The sequence below is a fragment of the Zootoca vivipara genome, chromosome 9 (assembly GCF_965207765.1).
Source record: "Zootoca vivipara chromosome 9, rZooViv2.hap1.1, whole genome shotgun sequence".
Taxonomy (NCBI): Eukaryota; Metazoa; Chordata; class Lepidosauria; order Squamata; family Lacertidae; genus Zootoca; species Zootoca vivipara.
Window position 1 is genome coordinate 6,851,049 of NC_142592.1, and position 27,160 is coordinate 6,878,208.

The following is a 27,160-nucleotide window of genomic DNA, read 5'->3' on the forward strand; positions in this document are numbered from 1 at the left end:
ATGCCTTCTTGGTTTCAAAGGCATATCCTAAACCAGTAATTCTGGTGCATGCACTTGCACACCACACAGGAGCTCCTATATGCAGAGGAAACTTCTGCGTAAGAAAAGCTCCTCCATTTGCTTCCATGTTGGAGAATGGTCAGCAGGTACAACTCTACAGCTCCTGCAACACAAGGTTCAACAGTGGAGCTCTAGATGCTAATAAGATCACATGGACAGTGCATTTTGAAGTAACTGCCTCGGAGTTCTTTTGCTTCGCATCCTGTTTCACGGTTTTAGCATCATTTTTATTAGCTCTTTCTTGAGTCCCAAGATGGGGCAATCACTTGAGTTGTGGAAGCAGCAAGGAAAGCAAGCAACTCATTTGCTCTGAAAGATCAAATACCTCAAAAGGGGGTAAATATGGAACATATAGGGAACACTGAAAGTAAGTACAGTAGACCGTCGAGTTACGTACCGCTCTGGATACATAACTTTCAGGTTGTGAACGCGGCAAACCCGGAAGTGTATACTTCCAGGTTTGGCCCTGCGCATATGCGCTGAAGAGCTCAGCACAACACACACCTGTGCAGAAGCGGCTCCTCCAGTTACGGACTTTTCAGGTTAATTACGGACCCCCAGAACGAATTTAATTCGTATCTGGAGGGTCTGGTGTGAATGTATATAGCAGAGAAAAAGTAAGGTAAAGGTAAAGGTACCCCTGATCGTTAGGTCCAGTCACAGACGACTCTGGGGTTGCGGTGCTCATCTCACTCTATAGGCTGAGGGAGCCGGCATTTGTCCACAGACACCTGTGGCCAGCATGACTAAGCTGCTTCTGGCGAACCAGAGCAGCGCACGGAAACGCCATTTACCTTCCCTCTGGAGCGGTACCTATTTATCTACTTGCACTTTGATGTGCTTTCAAACTGCTAGGTGGGCAGGAGCTGGGACCGAACAACGGGAGCTCACCCCGTTGCGGCGATTCAAACCACCAACCTTCCGATTGGCAAGCCCTAGGCTCAGTGGTTTAGACTACAGCGCCACCCGTGGTCTCTCTCAAAGTGCTCTCTCTCAAACTCCTTATTCTTATTATTCATTTATATGTACCGGTAGTTATAGTCCATCCTCCACCATGAAGTCCCTACCTTTTTGCTCATTTTGAGTATTGGTCTGAGTATTTTTCAGCTCCAAACCACCAATTAGTTTGGTAGCACAACATTAAAGCACTCTGTGACCCAGCATACTGGAGTGGTCGCTATTTGGTTTTTTATCTGGGAAATCCAGGTGCAAATCCCTACTCAGCCTACTTTTATGTTTGATTCAGCAATAATTTGGAATTCTGAATAACTTGGGATGGGAAAACAAACTGAATGCTCCCTTGGTGCAGGCAATTCACATTCCCTATTCTTCATACTCACTCTCCTTTCTCTACAACTCCACAGCCTCCTACTGCAGCTATCATCCATCCCTTGCCTTTTTATCATACTTTTCTGATAAGAAACAGTGGGGGAAGTAACAGCAACGCCGAGGCAGGCAATGGTCTCCCAGCAACAGTAAGAGGGCGGGTGGTACCCTGTTTCTCCAAAAAAGAAGACATACCCATAAAATAAGCCATAGCAGGATTTCTAAGCATTTGTGCAATATAAGCCATACCCCCAAAATAAGACATAGTGATAGGCGCAGTTCTGGAGGGCGCCAAGGAAGAGGCTAGGCTGGACACGTAATAAAAAAAATAAGACATCCCCTGAAAATAAGCCACCGTGTTGTTGTTGTTTTTTGAGGAAAAATAAATATTAGACGGTGTCTTATTTTCGGAGAAACACAGTAGCAATATCAGGAAGAGGAAGTCGCATGCTACTTAGATGTTTTCTCCCAGGGCAGTCAGTCAGTCAATTATATTTATATCCCACCTTTCCTCCAAGGAGCTCAAGGTATTGTACATAACTCTTTCCCACTCAAACCACTACACCAAGCTGGTTCACTCTTACCCACCCTGGGAGAGTAACAAGCCACAAGCCACATTAACAGCCAGAAATCCTCTTCACTATGTTTGGAGGAGGCAGATCTACGATGGGTGCATTCTTCAGGGAGCCAACATCATAATCTATTTGCATAGAGAGGACGGCATCAAGGCTGCTTCTAGCAGTGCTACTCCCTGGGGGAGAGTGAGTAACTGCAAGAGTTTTCCGGATCACTGCTCAAGGTGTCTTGCCATATTTAGGTACATGCATGAATGCCAACTGGTAAAGTTTGGGGGGGAGCTGGGAAGTCTGTACTTATTAGCAGGGATAATTTACTACTAACTTCCAACAGAAATGCCAAAAGAAAACTCCACCACAATAATCCCAAATACAGAAACATATTGGACACCCTCCCGTCCCAAATTATCTGAAGCATTCATCCTCTACTTCATATGACCATAGAAGGGACCCTGAGGGTCACCTAGTCCAACCCCATGTAATGCAGGAATCTCAACTAAATCAATTCTCACTAAGGTATTAATCATCTTTTGTTGAGACCTTTATAGAATGGCTGGCAGGCAAGAGTCCATAGGTCTGCATTTTCAAAAAAAAATATCATTTCACTAAGTCTATCAACCCAACAAAAGGCTGATGCAAAACAAGGAAGCAAAACCAATTATTGACAAACAGATCGAGCCCAGTTTTAAGACCAGAACAATATAGCATGATCAAAGGAAGCAAAGAGTATCATGCAAGTTAAACACTAGAGTATATGTGTAAACATGTCTTTAAAAAAAAAGATAGATGGAGAAGGGACTCATAAATAGATAGTTCTTGATTAATTTAAGAGCTAAAGGGGTATGAAACAGCATAGAAAGTATTAAGTTTGACCAAGTCTTAGAGAGCCAATCCTGATGAGTCATTTTCTCTAGGAACATAGGTGGTGTCAGAAAGTTTATCAGCATTTTGGATGACATGGATTAGTTGCTTTCCAGCACTACAATCTTCAACTCTAACAAATTTGAAGCCTTCCAAATCCAATGCTCTTCTTATGATTACTCTACTAGGTCCCTTTCCTATCACGGCATAACTAATAGCATAATCCTATGCATGTTCTTTCAGAAGAAAATCCAAGTATGTTTCATGGAGTTTACAGTAATTCAAGGAAAGTCCGCATAGAAACGCAGCCTAAATGTGAAAGCTTGCAAAGTGTGTGTAGTGATATGGGGCAGAACATTTTTCAAGATGGAAATTTCCCCAACACTATATTATTCCACAGAAAAAATTCCATTTCTAAAAAATGTGTTGTTTTATAAAGGTAATTACTAACATAATGGACACAATCCCAGTAAAACCAGGCAATTTCAGGTGACTATCCCTACAAAGCATGCATTTACATTACCGCTTTGGGTACACACTAAAATTCATGTGTTCTCTTCTTGTTGTTAAAATTTAGAACATTTTAGAGATGTGTATGCTATTTATCTGCATTTCTTGAACTATTACCAAATATTCCAATTAAGATAGTATCAATTTGTTAAAAATAACTCACATCAGGGCCTGATTTGCACAGCACGGGTAACTCTGGCTTACTGTGAACAAGCAAGCATATCTCTTCCCAGAGTGCAAAGAAAACCAGAGTGCTGATTTCACACATATCAAATGCAGCTTCTTCTCCTAGTTAATTTGGAGAGAAATGAATCACAAGCACAGGTTTGTAGGTTTCCACCCACTTGGGAATAGCAAGAGCAGTATGGACACAATTTTAACAAGATATGTGAATTGGGCCTATATGTGCTTTATTTATTTAAAAAAAATCCAAATGAAAAATATAAATTCAATGTCAGCAATTAGAAAAACCTTTGAGATATTTATACAGCATGTAAAATTAATGTGGTGTATTTTAACATTTTGTTTACTAAATATAAGCGAAACATGCTAAATCAGAGCCCAAACACAATTGGTTTAGGACATCAAAGGCACTTCTGGAAAACCCCATCACTGTATGATCAGACATCTGTATACTGTTCCAATTCATGAGAGTTTAAACAAATGTGTGAAAAAAACACCAATGACTGCAAGCATTCACATGAAAGAATGGAGAGTATGCCCAAACTAGCAGCATGAACAGGTTTTCACGCATTGTCCAATAGTCGTGAATGTGCAAAAGTCAAAGATTTTTAGCTCTAGGTCTAGAACAAGGGTGAGGGACCTGCGGCCCTCAAACGCCATGATCCATGCTTATGGATGAAGGCGGATGTTAAGTTCAACAATATCTAGAGCAGGGCATCCAATTTTTCATACTAAGTGGGTCGCAAGAGTACTTCAACATGGAACCTGTGGGTCATACACTGCCTTGTCATGCAGGCAGGGGGGCCAAAATTTGATGCCCCCCGCCCCAGCTTTTGTGCTGCCTTTCCAAAGCAAGTAACTGAGGCATCAGCCTTTAGAAGGAGGTGTGAGGCTCTGGCAGCATTCTGGAGCCCTCCCACATCCTTCCCAAAGCTGGGAAAGTGCTAACTAGGCTTTGGGAAGGAGGAGGAGGGACTCCGGGACCCTTCTCATGACCCTCACACTACCTTCCCAAAGCCCAGTGGCTCACATATCCATCTTTGGGTAGGCAAAACCAGGGCTTGGCAGGGGGCATCAAAGGTTGTCGAGGGCCACCTAAAAAGGTCCCGACGGCCACTCATTGGTCCGCCCTGGTCTAGAGGGTCACGGGTTTTTCAACCATGCTCTGGAATGTTCTAAAGATGTTTAGTGCAGGAGCAGGGTTTTCCACGTGTGTTCTGACACACAGACCACAAATATTATCCTTATTGATGTTGTCAGTTTGTACAGAGTCTCCACACACCTTCATTTGAGTTTGCAGCTTTCGGGGCTTATGTTCGCTTTACACTAATCCCAAACTTTAGACTTCCTACCTGCTAGCAAAATAAATAAATAATAGTAATAATAATAATAGTGCTAATCTACATTTCCCATGTAATTTATTTAAAAAATGACACAGAGATTCTGAAATACTATTATCTCCTGTAGTCAGTAACATAAAAAATACATTTTTAACTCACACAGGACCAATCTAGAAAAAGTTGGTCTCGTTTAGGTGTAACTAACACTCCCTACATTGGGAGCAATGCAAAAAAGACATACTTCTGCAGTTCCGTGGTTTTTATAAACTACATGTCTATGAAATTATATCAAAAGGCTAAAATATCTAGCATTTCCTGTCTGACTATAGCTAATACACAATGTGGTCTTTAAAACTTACAGTTTGTAAATATATATCTATACTGTACATTCATTTATATTCATATTATGATATACACTGTTGCTTTCCTTGCCAATCAAGGACATTTCTCATGGTCCATTAGCACAATGTCTGCCCTTAAATTTACTTCTTCCTTATCTTATTATGTGCATTTATGCATTAAGGAAGAAGATTAATTCCAATTAGATGCCAGTTTCATCTCATAGTTAAAATGTATTTCTGAACAGCATGAGGTATCAGCTCCTTCATTATGTATATATGTATGTATATTATATATATATATATATAAATACACATACTGTATATATCAAACACAACAAAGCTCTCATTGGTTTCACCCCAGTATCAGTGCCATTCTTTTTAAGAGAAAACCTAAAATCATAGTTGGCATTCTTTCCCTGTGCTATTTTCATCTCCATCCTCTTCCCTAACGTCATCACCTCCATTTTATTGGCATAACATTTATAGCTCATATAGAACCAGGTTACGGATGGAAAAACTGAACACAACCCAATTAGCATTTTAATTCCGAGTTTCTATTTCTACAGCAAAACGACTAAACCCTTTAATTACATTTCTCAATTCTGAAAATACACCTTTAAAAAAATCACCAAAATGAAAATGTGCCTTCCTTGATCCCCTACTCCACCCCACACACCATTTTATGCATTTTTCTTTGCTGTGAATAACATGCATCTCTATTATAAAATTAAGGCAATCCTGGTTGATTACAGTAGCTTGCTCTCCCTTTTAAAATTTACAAATCCAATTAAATGGCTATTATTGTAAAGCTATACAAAGCATACAGTGAGGCTCTGTTTTAATTATATGCCCTATATCCTGATTAGCTGAGATACATCTACTGCATTGGAACTGTGCTCTCTTATGCTTATTTTGATGAATATTCAACATAAAATCAGAATTTAGGTTTACTGAATCAATAATTATGCCATCATCTCCTATAAAATAAATGGATATCGCAATATAGATCTGAGATGGGAAGATTAATGTAGGTTTAGTAATAGAACTAGTGTTGCTACATATGAAACATAATTTATTTAGTATATACTCTAGTGTCAAAAATTAATCTTACAGCAAAGATGGTTGAACAGGTTTGATACCCATGCTACATACCAAGAAAACCAAAAGGTTACATAAATAATGTGAAATTAAATTACTAATGGATATTAGAAGCAGATTGACAGACAAAATGATTGTTCTAAAAACAGTTCTGAGTCATTTTGTCCTTACCTGCAGGCATGAACCATTACTGCATGCAGTGACTGCTCCATTTCCTAGCACAGACTTGAAGCAGGATCACATCTCTCACACGGAATGTGACTAATTCATAGGTTTGCAATTCCTAAGCTATTAGCAAAGGACACTCCCTTTCAACCTAACATACAGCTTTTAACAGAATTTATTTTCTCCTAGCCTAAATTCAAGTACAATCCTATTTTTAAGTGACATTATCTGATATATGCATGTGTGTGTGTGTGTGTGCATGTAACATCTCTCAATCTGGATTAAAACACACACACACTGCAGCAACAGTATAAACACGTATGTACCAGATGTATTATGGATTTGCATGCTGCACAGATTAGCCCTCATTTAAACAAAAAACAAAAAAAACATGAAATAATAAGCATTTGCCACTGTCGCAAAGCTTAACCAGCAACACAGATTCATTTAATAAATTACAATGGCAAGCATGCAATACATCAACACAACTGGCACACTTGACAGGAGAAATACCCTATACTGCGTCTTAGCATTACTACACCATTAATTGTTCATGCAGGAGATGTAGCTGTACCTTTCTGAAGAGGACGACTTCTCAGAGTTAACTGACATCAGCAGCTCAATCTTCTGCTTGATTTCTGGAAAAATCAGAAAATATTCACAACCAAAGACTGCCTGCCCTTGTTTTCCAATGCCTTATTCGAGAGAGATCTTTCCCCCTAATAATCCCCTTTGTTCCAAATGAAGCCACAAGATTCACTGTACTTCTGCAGAGGCAGATTCTATGGTGCTATAAAAGAAAAAGCTCCAGAGGCATCAGGCCTTGCTAAACTATGCACATGACTGTTTATGAAAGCAGGAAGTACCATTTCTTTTACACAGAGGGGTGTTTCCTCTTTTGAGGTTGAACAGACATTTGCCAGATGATTCTGAGAACAGACTGCATGCAGAGGCACATTCCAGCTACTACGAAAAATCTAACAAATGGTTTATTGAGATATACAGCTAGACAGCAAGAAATCTCTTTGCTGAAATATGTCATCGCTTCAAGAGATTCCAGGTTGGGGGAGGGGGACTGAAGCGCTGTCAGAAGGAAGGTGTTTACATGTTAATATATGGATTGGAAATAATGAGCAGTATTAAATAACCTGCATTTCCAGATTCATAGGCCACCAAATCATGAAAGTAAAAAGAAATATTTTCTCCCATCTGAAGCTTCCCCCTTCTAATGCTCTCAACCAACAAACAGCAACACCCTCAGACCTGGGCTGGCATATTAGGTATATTTCCCCAAGCTGAAATTGTCTGAGAACACCAACTAGATGTTAAAAGGATAACCAATTTTACTCTCTTTTCTGGGAAGGGTGGGGAAGGGAACTGCCATACCATCTGTGATTTCCATGTCAAAATCAAAGCTTATACATTTTTTAATTTTTTTCAAATGTTCTATTTTCTAAGCGGTTTCTCATTAGTTTTATGTCATAAAACTTGCAACATTTAACTACACACTTAATATGTATGAAATATGTTTCAAATGTTAACAGTTTTCCTGCAAAACATACTGAAACATTCAGCAACAATATGCTAGATACCTAGAAAAACAACAACTAAAAATGAATTTCAGCAAGGAAGAGAACCAGTCTTAGTGCCAACTATGGCCACATTGAGACCATACATTTATTGCAGAGTGATACTGCTTTGAACAGTCATGGCCTCTCCCAAATAATTCTGGGAGCTGTACTTTGTAACTGGGGTGAGAGTTATTAAGAGACCATTGTTCGCCTCACAGAACTGCAATTCCCAGAGTTCCTTGCAAAGAGAGATTGTTTATTAAACCCTCTAGGACTTGAACTCTGAGGGGAATAGGGGTCTCCTAACAGCTCTCAGCAGGGACTCGGGTGGCGCTTTGGGTTAAACCACAGAGCCTAGGGCTTGCCGATCAGAAGGTCGGCGGTTCGAATCCCCGCAACGGGGTGAGCTCCCGTTGCTCAGTCCCAGCTCCTGCCAACCTAGCAGTTCGAAAGCACCTCAAAGTGCAAGTAGATAAATAGGTACCGCTACAGCGGGAAGGTACTTTAACAGCTCTCAGCACACTTAAACTACAGCTCCCAGAATTCTTTGGGGAAACCCATGACTGTTTAAACAACTTTAAATGCACGGTATGATTGTGGCCTACGCTAAGCACAGTTTGACGTGGCACAATTCTTTTTACTTTTAAAATGGAAGCCCGAGGGAGGACAGTTGGGATTGGGACTTTAGGGCTCGGGGTCCATTATTTTCTCCTGTGTGGTAGCCCCAACAATAATCACCCACCCTCTGCAACCCTGCAGTTACTTAGCCTAGGAGGGAACGCTACTGGTGCCACCGGCAGCATCCCTCCCACAGGGCGGGGCGGGGGAATCTATTATTTGGATGGGAGTTTTAAAGCCAATCCTGATTCCCCTCACAGCCCCTTTTCTAAAAGTTAAAAACATTCATACAGTAACCTATCTGTTTAAGGTAAGATTCAGTTTGGACCAAAGATGGGGAATAAATGACTAGGTAGCAACAGTTCTAAAGAAAAATTAAGAAATCTAGTAGGCACCAACTAATTGTTGATGTGCCTACTAGTCCAAAGCCATTTTAGATTACATTCAAAGAAGTACTGTTCCAAAGATTCAGCAAAAAGCACTGTTCAACTCAACAGTTATCAAGCCTCATTGTGAGTACAGTGGTACCTTGGTTTACGAACTTAATCCGTTCTGGAAGTCCGTTCTTAAACCAAGCGGGGGACTCAATTTACAAATGGAACACACTCAACAGGACGCGAAACGTGTTCTTATTACAAGGCAAAGTTCACTAACCAAAACACCTACTTCCGGGTTTGCAGCATTCTTAATCCAAGTAGTTCATAAACTAAGCTGTTCTTAAAACCAAGGTACCACTGTACTGTGTTCATTTTCAAGTGCTACATTTAAAATGATACGACAGCTGGAAAACACTAAAAGCTACATATATGGGTTTAGCTTCAATCCATTCAAGGAAAAGTTGAATGAACTATGTCTGCTGATTCAACCGGGGGGGTGGGGAGGAATTCTGCCAGCTCAAAAATATTTAAGAAGGTGAAATGAGGGAGAAATAAAGAGGTAATAATAATTTATTCCATTCAGTAAAAGACAGGGAACTACCCTTTACATTTCTAATTTTATTCCTTAAGGGCAACTAAAAATAGAATCATAGAATTCAAAGGGACCATGAGAATCATCTAGTCTAAACATAAACCACAACCGTGAGATTAAGAGTCTCATGCTCTACAGATTGAACTATCCCAACAGTCAAGGAACCATGGATTCTCTTTCAGAAATTATCAAGAGTCTTGTTAGGAATGCTTTTGTACTGGATAACCTGGCTTAGAGCAGAGGATATGACTGAGCGATTTATTCGTTTTGCTCCAACTCTTTGGGCAATATCTAACAGTAGTGATACTCGGAGTAGATCTACAAATATGCAGCGCTGGATATCACCCTCTGATCCTAGGATTAAGAAAGCAAAATGGAGAGAATGTAGAACAAAGCAGAACAACTTGGAAAAGAGCAGTTACAAATATGTAGCCATTCCTTCAGTCACATAGATCAGGGATGCACAAAAGGTAGTAGATCAGCAAGGCTTTCTGAGCCCCAATTGTTAACCATGGCAGTGACAAAATGGCCTTTCCCTTTAAATTAGAATGCTGAAATAAAGAAGGCAACCCTGAGGTAGGACTGTGAGTTCAGTTCTGGTACCCAAAACAAATTCCTGATCTCAGCAGCTGCTCATTGGCACCCTGTTCTTTAATTTATTTTGTGCCTCGGCCCTGTTGATGGCTCCTGAGGGTTTAACACTACACAAAGCAGGTCCTGGAAGTCTGCCCTCCCCTAATCTATGAACTGCTGTTCAAAGGTGGATTTCTAACCTAATAAAGGAACGAGCATAAGAAGACCCCATTGGATCAGATCAAGGGCCCAGCTAGTCGAGCATTCTGTTCTCACAGCAGCCAATCAGACGTTTGTGGGAAGACTGTAAACAGGTCCTGTTTAAAAGCATTTTCCCCACTAGTGATTCCCAGAAACTGGCATTTAGCAGCATAATGCCTCCAACCGGGGAGACAGAATATAGCCATCATAGCTAGTAGCGTCTGATATTCTCATCCTCTTTTAAAGCCATCCAGGTTAGTGGGCCTAAGTTCATGTTATGGGAATGAATTCCATACTTTTGCTATGCACTGTATGAAGAAATACTTCACTTTGCCTCTTCTGAATCTTCCAGAATTAAGTTTTATTGGCTGGCCTCAGGTTCTAGTTTTACAAAAAAGGGATCTTACACCTCTACCATGTAAAGCGTTATCTTACACTTCTACCATGTTATTTGCCTTTTTGCTATTAAAAAACAAACCAACAAGCCAAATGTTTTAAATTTTACTCACAAGAAAGTTGTTCCACTACCATTTTGGTTGCACTTTTCTGAACTTTGCCCAACTTTACAGTATCCTTTATGAGATGAGACATTCCCAAGAGTGGTCTTAACATAGTGTTGTTGTTGTTGTTTATCACAGCACTGTTATATTGGCAGGTCTATTTTCAATCACTTTCCTAATGATCCCTAAGATGGAATCCACCTTTTTCACAATTGTTCCAACTACACTGAGCTATCCACTATGACCCCAAGGTCCTGTGGTCAGTCACCCCCAGTTCAGACTGTAGCAGTGGCCCTAAGGGCCACAATTAAGGTGATAATGTAAATCCCTATAACTCTTAGAATGTGCTTATATTAGAAGAGTTATGGTAACCTGATGCTTTAAAGAAACTGATGATTTAGCAAGATGCCATCCCTACTGGGATAGAAGGCCAGTCACAAAGATGCAATTAATAAGCTAGAACATAAGTTGTTACATGGTACATGTAACACAGGTTCCCAACACGCATACTAACTCACAATGTAACAGATCACGGTGGGAATCAATGTTTAGTTAGCAATGCCTATTGCGCATGCGTATTAAATATGAAATGATGTAATGATTTATATGATTGGTTAAAATGAAATCCTTTGTCTGAAATGTTATAAATTCCTCTGCCCCACGTTGGGCGGGATTGCAGTTTTGCAAAAAGATTCGACTGTAACCTTATTGCTTTGCAATAAACAAAATGGACTCCTAACTCCTTGTCTCTGAGTTTTATTTGCCTAACCAAAGAAGATAAGCCATTTTTGGCTTACAACAAGACCTCACAAGTGTGTATGTCAAGTGAGGATCTTCACCACACACACACACACACACACACTGCAACCCTTTACACTTGTTTACACTGAATCCCATTTGTCATTTTACTGTCCATTTACCTCCTCACAATCTCTTTTTCTTTCAACAACCTTGAACAATTTGGGGGATCATAAAACCTGGCAACCTCATTGCTTATCCCTAACTAGTCTAGATCATTACTGATCATATCATCAAAACACCCCCCAAGAGCAACAATTAACTACTGTAGAACAAGTAACACCTATAACTTGCTCCTTAGTCCCAGTATGCATGTATACTGGAAACCTACAAAGGCATTTTATTTACCTAGTAGTAACATGCATATAATAAACCAGTTTTCAGTCTCAAGATCAAGGTAGAACAATCTAAGAGTAGGAGAACCAAGAAAGAAAGACTGGTAAAATTCTCTTAGTTTTCAGAGATAGGTTTAAAAGGTTTTAGGATCCATTTAAAAAATAAAAAAGAAGAAAGCATTGTGGTAGGTATCAAAGAGTAGGGGAGAAATTCACACTTTCTAAAACAACTCAAACTGCAGCTATCATTCAATGGAACACCAAAAGAAGTCTATTTCTTATGTACCATATCAGTGGTTGAACACAAGTTGTTACTTTACAAGCTACTACCTACTGCAATGATTATTTGAATCCATTAAATACTGAACTCAAAAATGTTATATGGTTTGATATACAGTGTGACTGCTTTTTAAGAGTCCAAACAAAGAATAAGATAAATGAATATACAGCGGAGCCTCTGGATACGAATTTAATTTGTTCCAGGCGTCCGTGCACACCCTGAAAAATCCGTATCCAGAGGCGCCGCTCCTGCACACGGCATGATAGAGTGCTTCTCCGCACACAGGCGGCGCAATAGAGCGCTTCTGCGCATGCAACAAAACCCAGAAAAATACTTCCGGGTTTGCTGCTTTCGCAACCTGAAGTTTACGTTACCCGAGAGTAACGTAACCCGAGGGCCTACTGTATATTTTAGATTATGAATACTCTACAAATTGTACAATTTAAGATAACAGGAATATCAGTGAATAGTAGAAAATAGTTTGAAAGTGGTTGATAGTTATACAAAATGCTGATGGAAGCAATTTTTTCAGCATAATCTGAGACTACAAAGCCATACTCATAATATATAACTGAGGGTTTTGCAGCATGCTCAGAGTTGAGATGGGGCCTCTTAGGAGACAGGTTGTGCCATTTATCCCAGCACTGGGCCGGCAGGAGGCAGAACCTTGAGAATGAAGTGTCATAGAACACATATGGTTGCTCACCGATAATGCTCTTTAGAAGAGCAACACCACTACAAGAAGCTGCCTGCATGTCTGGCACAGGGGACAGCCAAAAAGTCATCATGAGGGCTATAGCATGCCACTTAGCTGGTGTCCTGAATAATTCCTGAATAACAAATCTGGTGTAGATTTTTAATTCACATACAGTTCAATTGTACAACTGGATACCCAGATGAGTTTAATGGTACTTGCTCCCAAATAAGCAACCACAAGGAAAAAGCCTAAATCTCTGAACAGTAGCATTGACTATGGTAGATTATTTGCAGGTTATCTGCAATTAGGTAAAGGGACCCCTGACCATTGGCTCCAGTCGTGACCGACTCTGGGGTTGCGCGCTCATCTCGCATTATTGGCCGAGGGAGCCGGCGTACAGTTTCCAGGTCATGTGGCCAGCATGACAAAGCCGCTTCTGGCGAACCAGAGCAGCACACGGAAACGCCGTTTACCTTCCCGCTGTAGCGGTTCCTATTTATCTACTTGCATTTTGGCGTGCTTTCGAACTGCTAGGTTGGCAGGAGCTGGGACCAAGCAACGGGAGCTCAACCCGTCACAGGGATTCGAACCGCTAACCTTCTGATCAGCAAGCCCTAGGCTCAGTGGTTTAACCCACAGCGCCACCTGGGTCCCTTTATCTGCAATTAGGTCTACTTTATACAAATGTCCTGCTCATGGGCTTCCCATAGACATCTGGTTGGCTACTGTGAAGGTAGGACTAAGACTCCTGATTTGTTGCTCTCATCATTCTCAAGAATGAATCAACCATGCTGGCGAGGGATGATAGCAGCTGGAGTCTATTATCATCTGGAGGGTCTCTGGTCTGATCAGCAACATGATTCTTATGTTCCTAATCAGCAAGCTCCCTTAAATTAGAAACAGGTTGATCAGGATCCGGTGCATATGGACTCTGAAGAAAGTCCCACTGATTTAACAGGGCTTATTCCAATGTAACTCTGCATAGGTATCAGAAGCACAAGGAAACCTGGTTTGTAGAAGTACAACCCCTGCCTGAAACACCACCACAAGCACTGAAAACGCTCAGTGGACATGAAATACTGACAGACATAAACTTGAGAAGCAGCATTTTGCTGCAGATTCGCTTTTTTAATGTAAAGTCATCATTCTGGCCTTTTGTACAGTAATTATATAGCTTTTAATAAAATTCAAGTACAAAAATATATGTACATTTTCTGGTACAACTCAAACTCTGCATATGAAGTTATGGGTTTAGCTTTTGCTTCTGACAATAAAGTCTACCCAGTTTTATTATTGCATGCCATATTGTAATGGAATTAGGATTTCCAGCAGGCTATTAGAAAGTAATGACTGATAACCATGCCTGGACCTGTTTTGCAGCTTCTGTTTATACATGAGATCACAAATCGAACAGGAACTGGCCATAGAAAGCTCCCAACAGCATTAGTAAGTACAAGATATACTTTACTTTTTTATAAAAAATAATTAAACATTAAACAGGCAAAAACATTCCTATTCTCCACTCAAGAAAAAAAAGTTACAAGAACACATAAACAACCTCTAGAAAGAAAACATTCCTATTCTTGCAGGCTTTGGCTAATTCAAACTGTACAGACATTGTTTGTTACAGTCATAACCTTGGGTTACAAACGCTTCAGGTTACAAATGCTTCAGGTTACAAACTCGGCTAACCCAGAAATAGTACCTCAGGTTAAGAACTTCAGGATGAGAACAGAAATCGTGCTCCGGAGGCGCAGCCGCAGCAGGAGGCCCCATTAGCTAAAGTGGTGCTTCAGGTTAAGAACAGTTTCAGGTTAAGAATGGACCTCCAGAACGAATTAAGTTCTTAACCAGAGGTACCACTGTACTATGGTATGTATTTTTTGTTTTTCTATTGTAAACCACCCTGTGTTCCTTGAAGGGCAGTATAGAGATTTAATAAATTAATTAATAAATACTATTTAGATAAACAAATAGGAAATATCTGACAGTGTGAATGTTTTCTTTGAAGCAGATGTTTCTTTGGATCACAAGCCTGGCTCCTACAAAATTATTCTTCATCTGAATTAACTACAAAAAGCGGCAACACATGTATGCTGGCTTAATACAACACTGAAATGTCATAAAAGTTTGAGACATTTTTCCATGCAGAAAAACTAATTTGCCCTTCACCTCCCAAGATCTTTGGGCTGCATTGTGCCTCTGCCTCTCTGGTTTAGCTTCTCTAGTAAGCAGACCAAAAACTGTAACTGGAGCAAAACCACAGGGCATTTTGTATAGTCTTTGTTATTCCTCTTCAGCAATCGATCATGCATAGTTAAACCAAACAGAATGTCTAAAAAGTAAAAAAAACAAAAACAAAACTGTGTATATTGAGTTCATAATTATATCATCTCATTATAGACTTCATGATCTTAGCTACCCTTTTTAATTAAAACAATTTTTTTCATAGCAATAAAATCCCAGAGGAAAATTTGCAGCTAGTGTTTTGGTGGTCCAACTAGATATGAGGTAGCAGTTGCTTGGAGTTACAATTTGTGTGGTTCACCTAAAACTCTTAAAAATCTCATCTATTTAATTCTCACCTCACCTCTCCAATTGGAATCAGCACAATCACAACCATAATAACCCTAGTGGTGCAGCAATAAAACTGCTAGCATGTTTGCAAAGCTAAGCAGCATTTGGCATGGTTTCAAATTGTATGGGAGACTGTGTGTTGAAATTCCTGTATTGCAAGGGGCTGGTCTACACATGACCCTTGGGGTCCCTTCCAACTCTATAATTCTATGATTCATGTTTACTTGGAAATACCACAATTTAATGGGCTTCAAACCCAGGTGAATATGCTTAGAATTTAAGGGTATTCAATTTTGGCTAGATAATGATCCACAACTCCAACAGAATTGGGGGGGGGGGGATGAGAAAGTTAAAACTTCAAAATAAGCATTTCGCAAATTATCAAGATCATGATTTTTTTTAAAAAAATTACACCCCATACATATAACACCCAGAAGTTTCTTACATGCTTAACAGTTTCAACAATTCTGCAATAAGATCTGAAAATAAGGACTTCATAGAATCATAAGAGTTGGAAGAGACCACAAGGGCCATCCAGTCCAACCCCCTGCCAAGCAGGAAACACCATCAAAGCACTCCCGACATATGGCTGTCAAGCCTCTGCTTAAAGACCTCCAAAGAAGGAGACTCCACCACACTCCTTGGCAGCAAATTCCACTGTCAAACAACTCTTATCTATAAGGAAAAGGTGATGGTGACTCATTTTTTGTAAGGTGCTCTTTATGATTCTGTAACACATTCAAACATTCAGCTAGAACAATCTGAAGAGAACTCTGACCTATAAAATAGAAGTGGGACTGGTATTTAAGGAACAGATACAGAAAAATAAAGAAGAAAATAACATGATGGAAAGAAGCGTTCCAACTTCCAAAAAGGTATATCCTGAAGCAATACGGAATAGATGAAGAAGCTAATTCTTTTACTAAAAGCATTTACCATTAGATAAGATCCACACATGTTTTTAGAGTAGGCAAAGGTAGAAATAAGCAGAGGTTAGCCTGTCACAATCATGCCCATTTTCTTCTGAAGCACCTTAAAAATGGATGAGGAAAAAAATGCTAGTTTTGGAGCTCTTGAGTAAAATTGAGATCTATTGGTAAGTCAAACACTTGGGTGCACAAAACAATTCAAAAAAGCTTGTGATAAGAACAATGTTGTGAAGTACAAGTTAAATCTAACATTAAAAGCTGTATTGAAAAGAAAAGGAGGGGGCTGTGCTGAGAATGAATAGGTAGAGAGCACAATGCCATATGGATAAGGCTCTCATGTGAGCGAATTGTGGCTTCTTTCAGAAAAAAAATTCGGGCGATGCATGCAGGGAAAAGAGACAGAACACAATGCTTGCATTAACATTGGTTGGCCTAGCCTCTATGTGCTCTCATTTCTCCTTCAAGCAGAATGAAGGCCCAAGAGAAATTATTATTGGTTTCCAAGACTATGGCTGCATTCCTAAACAAACTTACTTGGTAGTAACACAATGAAAAAGTAGGGTTTACTTTTGGGGACATAGGCTATCATGTTCATGTCATATAATAAAACAGGGTGGTCCAACTTCACACGGCCTTTTTTTTGTAGCACCAGACATGGCAGGGAACAGGAAATAGTGGTTCCTGGGATGGTGGTGGAATTGGGAAGGAGGCATCAAGGCTCTGACAGGGTCCTAGAGTCCTCTCACCTCTTTCCCAAAGGCTACTTAGCACTTTTCCAGCTTTAGAAAGGAGGTAGGGGGCTCTAGGATCCATTCAGAACCTTCTCATCTCTTTCCCAGTGTCACCACCATCCCAAGAACTATTTCCTGTTCCTTGCCTTCAAATTGGAACAGTACCTAATAGACATAACCAAGACAGAAGACAAAGCATTGATCTCAAGGACTGGATCCACATTACAGCCTCTTGCATTTGCAAGCTGGTGCAAAAGCTAATGATGCTCATGAAGTGCAATGTATGGAATACCACACTATAAGTCCCTTGTTTATAATGCAGCGCCATGCAACATGGCACTGAGGCTCATTAAAAAACAAAATATTTTCATATGTTTGATTTACTGTTTTTATTTGTATAGTTTCACTGTTTCACAGCTTACTCTCCCAAGCTACTTTAAGAGGAAGGGTTGGGAAAGCAATCTAATGCACAAATAAATAAAAATAATAGTGGGAGGATCTACCCTTAACATGCAAGTTCCAGAACATACACAATGTAAACCAAAGTAGCCAATGCAGTGCCCTTCTAAGATCCATCAGTCCCAGCCAGCACAGCTAATGCTCAGGAATTACAGGAGACATACTCCAAAACACCTGGAAACCATCGAATTGGCTACCCCTGATCTAAACTACAATTAATCAATAAAGCTAAAACAGCATAAAACAAATTACAGACAAACTAGCAGCAGTGAAAGAAATTCAAATGCACAACAATACACCTCACCCTGCTCAAAAAGTCTGGGCAAAGAAGTGTGTCCTTCACACAGTGTAACTACATCAGTACGTAGTCATAAGTAGCTTCCACTGTTGGAAACTGAATGCTACAATAAGTGGAATCTTGGTCTGATCCAACAGGGTTCTTATTGGTTTTTGGAAAAGGCCATGGACATGGGGCTATACAAATTTACAGTATAATCGTGTCTGAACTTTGATAGCTCATTTACACATATAATTCACCACCCAAATGATTAACATGTGCATGAATGAATCATTCTTTCAATAGTGAAGAGTAACAAGCAGAGAATATAGCATTCAAATGTCTGTAAGATCTTTAAAAAAAAGTAACTAGATCAGCATCCAAGGTTATCTCCAGATGGAGAAACATACGTAATATGTAGTGAGGTTCTAGGAGAACTTGGGAGAGTTTGATTCCTTGTTGCTGATGAAATACATTTTGATAATGATAATCAGCTTTACCTAAGAACATATCAAGGAATACAGAGCTGTTTTGTGAGTTTTCCATGATTCCTGGGTTCTGAGGATTCAGCGTGCTTCTGTGTTGTTGTGGGTGTCCTTCTCCCCAGCCATTTCTTCCTTCGATCTTCCTCCCTCTTTCCATGTATTTTCTCTTTCCATGTATTTCTTTCTCTTTCTGTAACCATGTGAATTCTTCCTGAACTTACTACCTTGCCTGCATACTTAACTGACAAACCACCCTTTTGTTCACTGAACATATTGTGACATCAGAAGGTGCTGGGGCAGTTGTTGAAGATGTAGGCCCCCCACATGCAGGCTTTTTGCATAGGTATTAAAGCTACCCTAAGGTTATTGATTTCTGTATGAATTGGAACATTGTATTAATATTGCTGAGCCTAGCTCTAAATTATTTTTCTGTCATTGTTCGACTATGTCCTTAGGGAAGGTCTCTTTAAAAGTTATTTTATGGATTCAGAAAGCTCCACTGATGTCAAAGGCAATGATACATAGGGTGTCTTGCCTGTTTCCTACCTATTGATCAGAAGAGAGTAAAAAGGAATTCTGGAACTCAGCATGCAAGAGTAAGTTCATATAACTGAAGCAAAATTCCTAAAACATATTTATTGGGGGGGGGAATCTCTGGATTTGTTCCAGTAATGAAGCTTGTGTATTTCCATTAAATCTAGGTTGACCTACCCTTCACTTCTCTCTCTCTCTCTCTCTCTCATTTATCATTAGTTCTGGGAGATGTATTTTAGGATGTGTGATATATGGCATCTTGCTATGTGTAACATGCATAGTTGCCAAGTTTTCCCTTTTCTCGCGAGGAAGCCTATTCAGCATAAGGGAAAATCCCTTTTAAAAAGGGATAACTTGGCAGCTATGGTAACATGTAGTAAGGAATACTGACCTTTTCTACCTCATAAATAGTGGGAAATGAAACAAAAAGTTGCAGTATATTCCTTCTAAAATACTGTACTGTATTTTTCCGTGTATAAGATGCCCCTATTTGGGGGGACCCCATATTAAGAAAACACCCCCTCAGCACTACCCGTGTATAAGACAAGCCCCAATTTTAAACCTAATTTTTTGGTTAAAAAAACAAACAAACCCTAGTCTTGTACACGGAAAAATACGGTAAGTTCGCTTGCTTAGGGTTCCATAAGAAGAGCCCTGCCAGATCAGAACAAAGGCCCATCGAGCCCATCCTGTTCTCACAGTGGCCAGCTAGTTGCCTATGGGATTCCCACAAGCCAGGTCTGGGTGCAACAGTGCTCTCCCCACTTGCAATTCCCAGCAACTGGTATTCAGAGGCACACTGCCTCCAACAGAAGAAGTAGAACTCAGCCATTGTGGTTTGTAGTGTCAAGAATGCAAACCAGAACCAGAGGAGGAGAGCAAAGGGACAAAGGCAATGGCACCAGTTTTCAAAAGTGCTTTTTTAAATTTCATCTATTCACAAATTCTCAATCATACAACATGTTCACACACACTCTGCAGGGATACAGCTACCAAAGATAGTTGCTCTGTCTTAACTAGATGGCCAGTCTAGTAACAGAGAGGGATGAAGCGGGGTGACAGTGAAGCTTCACACTGGTCCTTGGGATGATGCAGAGGTCTTCACCCCAAAGTTCTGATACTCTCTCTGTCCTTTTGACTGATGTGTTGGCTGTAGGGGTTCCTTTTCGATTGTGAAGGCTATAATGTCTTACCTTATCAGGGTACTTTTATGCAAATGGACACAACCATCCAGAAACATATTTCTTCTTTTTTCAAAGATTGTAGTTAATAAACAAAGTCCTGTTTATAGCCACAAGTGACTTTTTTTCTTTTAGCAACCCTACAGAACCCCAAGTATTTAATCATCCATCTCGTATAAACAGTATTTTTTTCTCATGTTTTACTGCCTGTGCAACTTTTTCCAAATGCTGTTTAAGAAAATCACATGAACCTGACCTTTAAAGAGTTTGTAAGTGCTGTAAACCAAATTTAACTTACCTGGCTGCCCACGACAATTGGGGTGAAGCACCTGCTCAGGTGGCAGAAGTGTAAGAGGCAGCACTCTGCTCATCCCACCGCTTCTGCCACCGAGAGGGAGGCATTCCCAGGCGTGGCATTGCTGCTCATCTTCCTCACCCCCCCCCCCGGGGGGATGAGTGGCAACACTCTGAGGACCACCTGGCTCCTGCCAGATTCAGCAAGAGCCAGAGTGTGGCAGCAGTGGAAGTGGGGCACAGGAGGCAGCAATTTCCATTTCACCTCAAGTGGCAAAATGGGAGAGGACATCCTTGCCCAGCTAGTTCACACCAAAAATTGTGACACAGCCACTCAATATGATTGACCGTTTGGATTTACAGAGATTACAGTGTCCTACTGGTTCTTTCCATTCCACTAGGTTTCCATTATGTTACAGATAGATATACTCTCCTCTAAGACCACGCTCTCAAGCTCACCTGTCTTGGCTCTGTGGCTTATATAAACAGGCTCTTTCTCCAAACGTTTTCAGCACATATGTTTTATCCTAAGGTATAATTGCTACAATGTGCTCCTGCACCCGCCATGCCCAGTTTTACCCCTCCCCACTTTTCATTTCCCCTCTAATCCCTGGGGGATGATTTGTTCTAAACTGGTTGCTCCTTAGTTCCCATTGCCTAACCCCTGCAATCAGTTTAATAGTTGCGCTAACTTTAAAAATAAAAATAAAAAATTCAGCATCAACAGTCCAGTTCCAACCCAATTTGAGCAGAACCTGTCCTTTTTCTACAGACCTAGCTTGTCCCAAAATGCTCTCCTGCATCTATGAAATCCAAACCTGGCACCATTTCATCCATATACAGTCATACCTCGGTTTAAGTACGCCTTGGTTTGAGTATTTTCAGTTTAAGTACTCTGCAGACCTGTCTGGAACGGATTCATCCACTTTCCATTACTTTCAATGGGAAAGTTGGCTTCAGGTTAAGTACACTTCAGGTTAAGTACGGACTTCCGGAACCAATTACACTCATACCTCGGGTTAAGTACGCTTCAGATTGAGTACTCTGCGGACCCGTCTGGAACAGATTAATCCACTTTCCATTACTTTCAATGGGAAAGTTCACTTCAGGTTAAGTACACTTCAGGTTAAGTACAGACTTCCAGAACCAAATGTGCTTGTAAACCAAGGTACCACTGTACTGAGATGACACAGTTGTGCCTGTCTAGCTGGCCCTGCACATGGCATTGGTAGCATTTCAGAGAAAGCCACACTGTCGGTCCTGGATTTCAACATCCTTCCTAATACAGTACAGTAGTCTAAATTTCACTTCCAGGACTTTACAATTCCCCACATCATTGGTGCTAAAATGCACCATGACCACTGACTCCTTCCTAGCACTTTCCACCAGGCTATCTAGCTGTCGTGCAACATCTGTAAAATCCTGCCAGCATGGCCAACAACATGGGGGGAATGACAGCTTCCCCACTTCTGCATTAAAACTCACATTTGGCATATCTGGGAGACATTTTCTCCCATATGTTATTTCACTGTCTGTTGCTACACTTGCATTGTACTCCCCAAGGGAGCTCAGCCTAGTTACTTCCCTGACATTACTTTATCAGTCAAGTTTTAAAATAAAAATAAAAAGCTTTGCCAAGGGCTTGAGTGGAAATGTGCCAGATAGTAATTTCAGGAGTTGACTATCGGGGACTATTGATGTTAACATTTTTCACCACTGATTTATTGGATTTTTATTGGGTGTTTTTTTATTCTCTTCATATCTGCATTGCATTTTTAAAAGTAGTAAAACATCCCAGCTGCCTTCAGGAAAAGAACATGTGATTCATACAATATTTCAACTAAATAAACCTGCCATCTGTATTGCATAAAATTTTCGAAGAGAAAGTCTGAACCAACAACTTAATCTCAAATAACAACAGATTAGCTAAGAGAAGTAAAGGTTGCCGTTGCCATGGGACACTGCATGATGTCACTGCACTGCCATGGTAATCTCTAGGGAGACATTTATGCTCCTCTGGCCTACTTATTTTAAAACTCCCACCATGTTGATAGCACCCCCACATTAGCATAGAGAGAGACAATTCACATATGGCAATAGGGGGGGGGGGGGAAACCTCTGAATTCCTCTGGGCAGCCTCACAAAGAACAAATTGCCAGGCTGTGATACACCATAGTACCCACTAACCAACCTTCCACAGTCTCTGAGGGCAGAGAATGCCTTTCATCCAAGCAAGTAAAAATCCCTGGCAATCAGATGGCTTATATTTTGCAAGACTTACAGCCAATCCCATACAAAAGTTAGATATGCCAAACTCTCTTGGCACACCTAATTATTCATACTATCAGCTGCTACCACAGCAGCAAAAACAGCCTGAACAGTGCAGTGAGAAGGAAGGAAGCTGTGCTTCCCAAGGCAGTAGCAGGGAGAAGATGAACAGAGATGGAGAGAAGACCTCAAATGGAACAATTTGCTGTGCATATAGAAAGTGGGGTGGGTGGGTGTTTTGCTGCTTCTTAATGCTCCAGCAAAGGAAGCAAGGAGTGGAAGTAGGCAGGATAATCTTTTTTAAAGCGTTTTCTCAGTATGCAAATAGGATGGGGTTAGGTTAGGAAGGAAATTCTGCTCTTTAGCCCAGCAACTAAAGAAGCAGGAAGCAGAGGGGCAGGTTCCCTTACTGGAAGGATGGGGAAGCTGTGACCATCCAGATGTTACTGAACTACCACTCCCATCATCCCTGACTACTAGTCATGGTGTCAGAGGCTGCTGGGAACTAAAATCCAACAGCATCTAGTGGAGTCACAGGTTCCCCATCACTATAACAGGAACTGCCTTGCTACCCCCTCCTGCTGCTTCTTTGGCATTTTGGTGTGCAAGGGCTTGCCTCCCTGTCATTCCCTTTGGGAACATGTCACACTGCATAAAGGTGTATATTTGCTTGTATTTCCGTCCCGTTAGCTGAAGGAACAGCAGGGGTTGGTTGAGGAAGACTCTCCAGGGTGCTCCCCATTTTTTGCAATTTCACGTATGCGCATATAGGCTCAGAAGGGAACCCCCACGTAAACGGGGAGTCACCTGTAGATTGAAACTGATATACAGTGGGACCTCGACTTATGAATTTAATCCGTTCTGATTGCACACTTGTAGGTTGAAAACTTCGTAAGTCGAGTTTCCCATAGGAAAAGCGGTTTCCCATACGAATGCATTGGAAACGGAAAAATTCGTAAGTCGAGGAAACCGCATCTAGCCGTGAACGGGTTTTCCGCTCGGATGTCGGAAAAATCGTAAGCGCAGCCACTTTTCCGTTTGTAAGTCGAAAACGTCGGATGCCGAGTAGTTCGTAAGTCGAGATCCCACTGTATAGTTCATATCATTCCAGAAAAACCTGCAGTTCAAAGACCACGACATGTTCAAAGACCTTGTCCAAAAATAGAATTCTCCAATACAGTGGAATTCAGGGAGTTTCTACAATAAATTTATCATCATAACCTCTTTCAAACTTGCTGAGACCTCACCTTCTCATAAGGAGGCATTTACCACTCCCACAATCCACTCAAATAGTCTTGCATGTTTAATACAAGTAATTTACCTGAAAACATGTAATTGCAACTTTGAAACAGCCCAATCTGAGTGGTACTTTATTGTTACTAATTAATTTAATGAAACAATGCATTTTTATAAATAGAAAATGTTCTGTCCCACTTCACTACCTGACAAGCAACATCGATGTCTGAGTCAGAAGAGGATGGGCAAGCAAGACTAGTACCCACACTTCACATAGATTTCTAACCCTTCAGCCATGATAGCAGACAGACGAACACTGTCACTTAGACCATAAGTGATTTTTCCACAAGAGACCCTAGATCTGTAGAATACCACAAGCCTGAGATGCAAGAAGTCTTGGGTTAAAACCTTGGATATGATCTCCCACTAGTAAAGGCTAGGCTGAGCCCGAATATGACATATTGTGATAACCTATCAGGTAAGAAATGCATAGGCCGGCTCTGAGGCTTCACTTGTAGAAAACCCCATTCCAAAAACAGCCAAGGCATGTTTCACAGGGAAACATAGTAAACTGGCAAACAGGTAAACATTTTACCAATCATAATACTGGAATGAGTTCTAAATCAAACAATTACAAATAATTAAATCAAAACATGGTCTTCTGTAAATCACAAGCGTAAGTATGGAGGGGAGAGGTTTCTTGTCCTGGTTTTTCTGAAGCTATTTTTAAGTACATATTTCAGTTCATCTCACATCTGAGTCATTAAACTGGTCCTTCAAGATAATGAAATCAGCAAAACCTCACCCCCTTTGAATTTCAAAGAGGGGAGAAACAAACAGAACACACCCAAAGAAAACCCCATACTGTGCATTTACTTTAAAGCAAGTGCACAAAATCTAGCATTTCCTCCTTTACTGTGAAGCTTACTGAAGTAGGAATGAGACAGATTACAGTCTGAAGAAAGAAAGAAATGTTATATTTTAAACAATGATGAGAGATCACACATTTGAACAGGTGCTATTTTGTACCATTTGATACCTACACCACTACTCCCTTCAGACGGCAGAGGTTTAGGTTCAGATGGGCTGCCTTCCCAGGCTGACAAGAAATACCACCCCTCACTTCCCTCTGCAGCACAAGCAGAAACCATAAAGGCTTAAAGAAATGCTTCAATGGAAATACCAGTGATAAGCAGCACAAATGAAGCTCCAGTTAGTTAAGGAAAGCCAAGCTTATTATTGCAATCCTATATACAGTACAGGGACCCAGGTGGTGTTGTGGGTTAAACCACTGAGCCTAGGGCTTGCTGATCAGAAGGTCAGCGGTTCGAATCCCTGTGACGGGGTGAGCTCCCGTTGCTTGGTCCCAGCTCCTGCCAACAAAGCAGTTCGAATGCACGTCAAAATGCAAGTAGATAAATAGGAACCGCTTCAGCGGGAAGGTAAACGGCGTTTCCGTGTGCTGCTCTGGTTCGCCAGAAGTGGCTTTGTCATGCTGGCCACATGACCTGGAAGCTATACGCCGGCTCCCTCGGCCAATTATGCGAGATGAGCGCGCAACCCCAGAGTCGGTCACGACTGGACCTAATGGTCAGGGGTCCCTTTACCTTTACCTTTATATACAGTACAGCAATCCAAGAGCATGTCCCATTCAACTTGGGGGCTTACTTCTGAGCAGACATGTAGAGCAGGCATCCCCAAACTTCGGCCCTCCAGATGTTTTGGACTACAATTCCCATCATCCCTGACCACTGGTCCTGTTAGCTAGGGATCATGGGAGTTGTAGGCCAGAACATCTGGAGGGCCGCAGTTTGGGGATGCCTGATGTAGAGGATCACACTGTAGAACACTGTAAGGACTTCTGTAATCAGAGGTACACACACACTCTATGGGGCAGCATTTTGAGATCATTCTCTAGTCTTTACATTTTCAGAAATTTATAATAAATATCACCCTATCAAGTCCAGCTTTCAGGCACTAATAAGAATTAAAATCACTTTACATTTTATAGACCATTTATCTGTTCAAGAGACAAACCTATCCAGTCACTTCCAGATGATCAGCTAAAGAAAATTTTCAACAAGCAGGACGTTTTTAAAAGTCTGCAAATGACTAATACCGGCATGTTTTGACAAGAATGCTAGTAAAAATTTAGGTAAGGTTATAATGTCTATGGATTTGAGGTTAGCTATTGCACTCAATATATTTTGAAATGGATCTTTTTTCTGTCTTGAACTGGACTGAAAACAGATACCCTATTGTAAAAAAATAAAAAATAAAAAATAAATTATCATTTATTCAAAAGTTACAATACAGCTTTGTTCACTGCCATATCATAGAATTTAATTCTCTCTCTCTCTCTCTCCCTCTCCGTGTGTGTGTGTGTGTGTGTGTGTGTGTGTGTGTGTGTGTTTTACGATAATCTGTTTCCTGCCCTGACCATGTCTTTTTATCAGAAGGCACATTAATGTTATACTAATTACCGTAATAACTTTCTATAAACTGAGGGTTATATTAAATGTAGGGTTAAGCAGATCATTCTGTCAATGCAAGGATTTCTCCTTGTGCAACAGAGCATACTTCCCCTCTCCTCTCCCATGCACCCCCTAAATCTGTTTTGGATTCTCCCAACCCTCTGTAACTGATTTAGGGACAGCACATGATGCATTCAAAAAGGGGGAGCCCCATTATGCTAGCACTAATCCTTGCGCTGGTGCAACTATTTAGTTGACTACCATCCTGAACATTTATTTGATGGCTCATTCATCTGTGTTTAGACTCGCTACTCAACATTAAGAGAGTCTATTTCTTTGTGATCTTAATTACCTGGTAATGAATTTAAAGTTATTAAAGCCTGCCCCTAAAAATTCTTCACTGTTCACTTTTCTGAACTTCAGGAGGTAATGCCTCCTATTATGTAGCCAAAATGGCAGCACCAGCACAGAACAGCAAGGGACTGTTAAACTGGACGGAACCCCAAAGTTTGCAAGGGTACAAAGTGTCTTACAAAAAAGCATGAATAGCCCAATTAAGATCTCTGCGCCATGAGGTGTGAGGCTAAGTGGGGAGAAAAATGACAACTTGAATGGGAACCGGGGGGGGGGGGAGAGAATGAATGAGAACGAGTGGTTGGATTAGATTAGAATAAGAGAGCAGCACTCAGAGTTTGCTGGAAGAAATATCAACAA

General features: G+C 40.7%; 1 protein-coding gene across 14 annotated transcripts in view; it reads right to left on the minus strand.

The window, feature by feature from the left end:
* SRPK2 (SRSF protein kinase 2) overlaps positions 1-27,160 on the minus strand; it is a 93,932-nt gene that overhangs the window by 53,123 nt on the left and 13,649 nt on the right. For 4 of the 14 annotated variants that reach the window (XM_088652206.1, XM_088652208.1, XM_035126845.3 and 1 more), the window contains exon 3: positions 7,034-7,097. The exons of 8 other annotated variants lie outside the window; for them this stretch is intronic. In XM_088652206.1, the coding sequence (XP_088508332.1) occupies positions 7,034-7,071 (38 nt within the window). In that variant the 5' untranslated portion in view covers positions 7,072-7,097. Of the gene's footprint in view, positions 1-7,033; positions 7,309-27,160 lie in introns of those variants that run through there. 2 more of the 14 variants (XM_088652207.1, XM_088652209.1) reach the window with 1 other exon arrangement.